This window comes from Dermacentor silvarum, chromosome 2 (genome assembly GCF_013339745.2).
Source record: "Dermacentor silvarum isolate Dsil-2018 chromosome 2, BIME_Dsil_1.4, whole genome shotgun sequence".
NCBI classification, from domain to species: domain Eukaryota; kingdom Metazoa; phylum Arthropoda; class Arachnida; order Ixodida; family Ixodidae; genus Dermacentor; species Dermacentor silvarum.
Window position 1 is genome coordinate 119968256 of NC_051155.1, and position 2184 is coordinate 119970439.

At 47.3% G+C, this 2184-nt stretch overlaps 1 protein-coding gene across 1 annotated transcript in view; it reads left to right on the forward strand.

Annotated features, from left to right (window-relative positions):
* LOC119440323 (potassium/sodium hyperpolarization-activated cyclic nucleotide-gated channel 1) overlaps positions 1-1233 on the forward strand; it is a 38140-nt gene extending 36907 nt beyond the window's left edge. Inside the window, exon 10 of the mRNA XM_049662868.1 lies at positions 1228-1233. Within this exon, the coding sequence (XP_049518825.1) occupies positions 1228-1233 (6 nt within the window). The remainder of the gene's footprint in view (positions 1-1227) is intronic.
* Positions 1234-2184: the final 951 nt, after the last annotated feature.

Consider the following 2184-nt stretch of genomic DNA (forward strand, 5'->3'; position numbering starts at 1 on the left):
GTTTATAGATATATATATATATATATATATATATATATATATACACATATATACAGAGTGTCCCAGCTATCGTGCATCAAGATTTAAAAATATGCAACTGCAACGTAGCTGGACAGAACCAAGGTAATGTTGTTTGCAGTCGCTTGGAGATACTAAGATTATTTTTTTGAATTCCGCCTAATTGCATAATTAGTATGAAGTGATCAACTTCTCAAGTATTAAAATTAGATGAAAAGTGTCAATGAGAAAGTTGTAGAGCAACATGAAAAACTCCCGATACAGCGTTCTGTTGCTCGAAACGTGCGGCGTAAAAGTGATTTGCGAGCATGAAAGAAGCCCCCGAATATACGCAAAGTGGCTGGAGCGGCCAGTCGTGCGGCCAGTCGTGCGGCAATTTCATCATCCCATTGAACGACAGAGGTGAAAAATGCGCGAACGAATCAATGCGAAATATATCTGCAACGTGTCATTTGCCGGTCGCATTATGTATACGTAAGAGGACATCTTGTGTGTTATATGGCCTATAATGCTGTAAGTACGGGTGCTGCATAAGCGTGTAAACATGTGTGCTACATAATATTGTATACAGTATGTGTGTTCCATAGCATCTTGTAATCACTGCCCCGGGCCTACTTCCTGAGCTCTCATTCCTCACACACACACACACACACACACACACACACACACACACACACACACACACACACACACATACACACACACACACACACACACCACACACACACACACACACACACACACACACACACACACACACACACACACACACACACACACACACCACACACACACACACACCACACACACACACACACACACACACACACCACACACACACACACACACACACACACACACACACACACCACACACACACACACACACACACACACACACACACACACACACACACCACACACACACACACAACACACACACACACACACACACACACACACACACCACACACACACACACACACACACACACACACACACACACACACACACCACACACACACACACTCACACACTCACACCACCACACACACACAACACACAACACACACCAGAGGTGGCGCCCGGTCGGGCGCCACCTCTGGCCACCGCCGCTGAAGTGCACACCCCGGGACCCTGTCACCACACTTGGTGCTGCAGCCACTCGGCAGCAGCTTTCTTTCAGGATTCCTTGTTCGTTCTCGCCAAGTGGTAAGTTGGCATAGCTTTGCCAATGGTACCTCCGGTGTTGCACCGAACCTCAAGAGGAACGGTGGCAGGAGGAACCACGTGCAGGTACCGGTAGGACTCCCCCCCCCCCCCCACACACACACACGCACGCACGCACGCACGCACATACATACATACATACATACATACATACATACATACATACATACATACATACATACTTGCACAAAAAATTGAAATGCAGAATCGACTAACGAACAAAAAGATTACGAAATTGTGTTTTTTAACTAATTACCTTATCGCCCAGTTTGCAATTTACAAATTCTAGCCATGGAGTTCGCAAGGCGGATCCACTTGGAACGAATTCTCAGGATGGCATCAGTTTCGAGATATTAATTCGCGAACTTTGCGGGAAAATGCATTGGCGTTCCAGTTACTTTTGTGCTTCAATGCATAAGACAACGTTTTGTTAAGAGTAATCTATCTATCTATCTATCTATCTATCTATCTATCTATCTATCTATCTATCTATCTATCTATCTATCTATCTATCTATCTATCTATCTATCCGCTTACGTGTCATGTAGGTCATGAGTGAGTGAGTGAAATAACTTTTATTAGAGGTCCGCCGAGGACACGAACTCGTCGCGCACCCGGCTAGTCCCACGTCGGGACCGGCAGGTCTAGCCCACCGGCCCGGTCGCGAGCACGCCGGACAGCCAGGATTTGCTTGTCTAGAGCGGGGCTACGCAGAACTGAGTCCCACTCATCCTTGCTGAACTTGGGGTATCTCGACCCGCACTCCCAGAGCATGTGTGCTAGAGTGGAGGTCTGCCCGCAGGATGGGCAGGCGTCGTCGCGATATACGTCAGGGTAAACTTCGTGCAGAACGACCAGACACGGATATGTGCCGGTCTGTAAATGTCGAAGCGAAACAGCTTGCGCCCTATTCAATTTGGGGTGAGGGGGTGGAAAA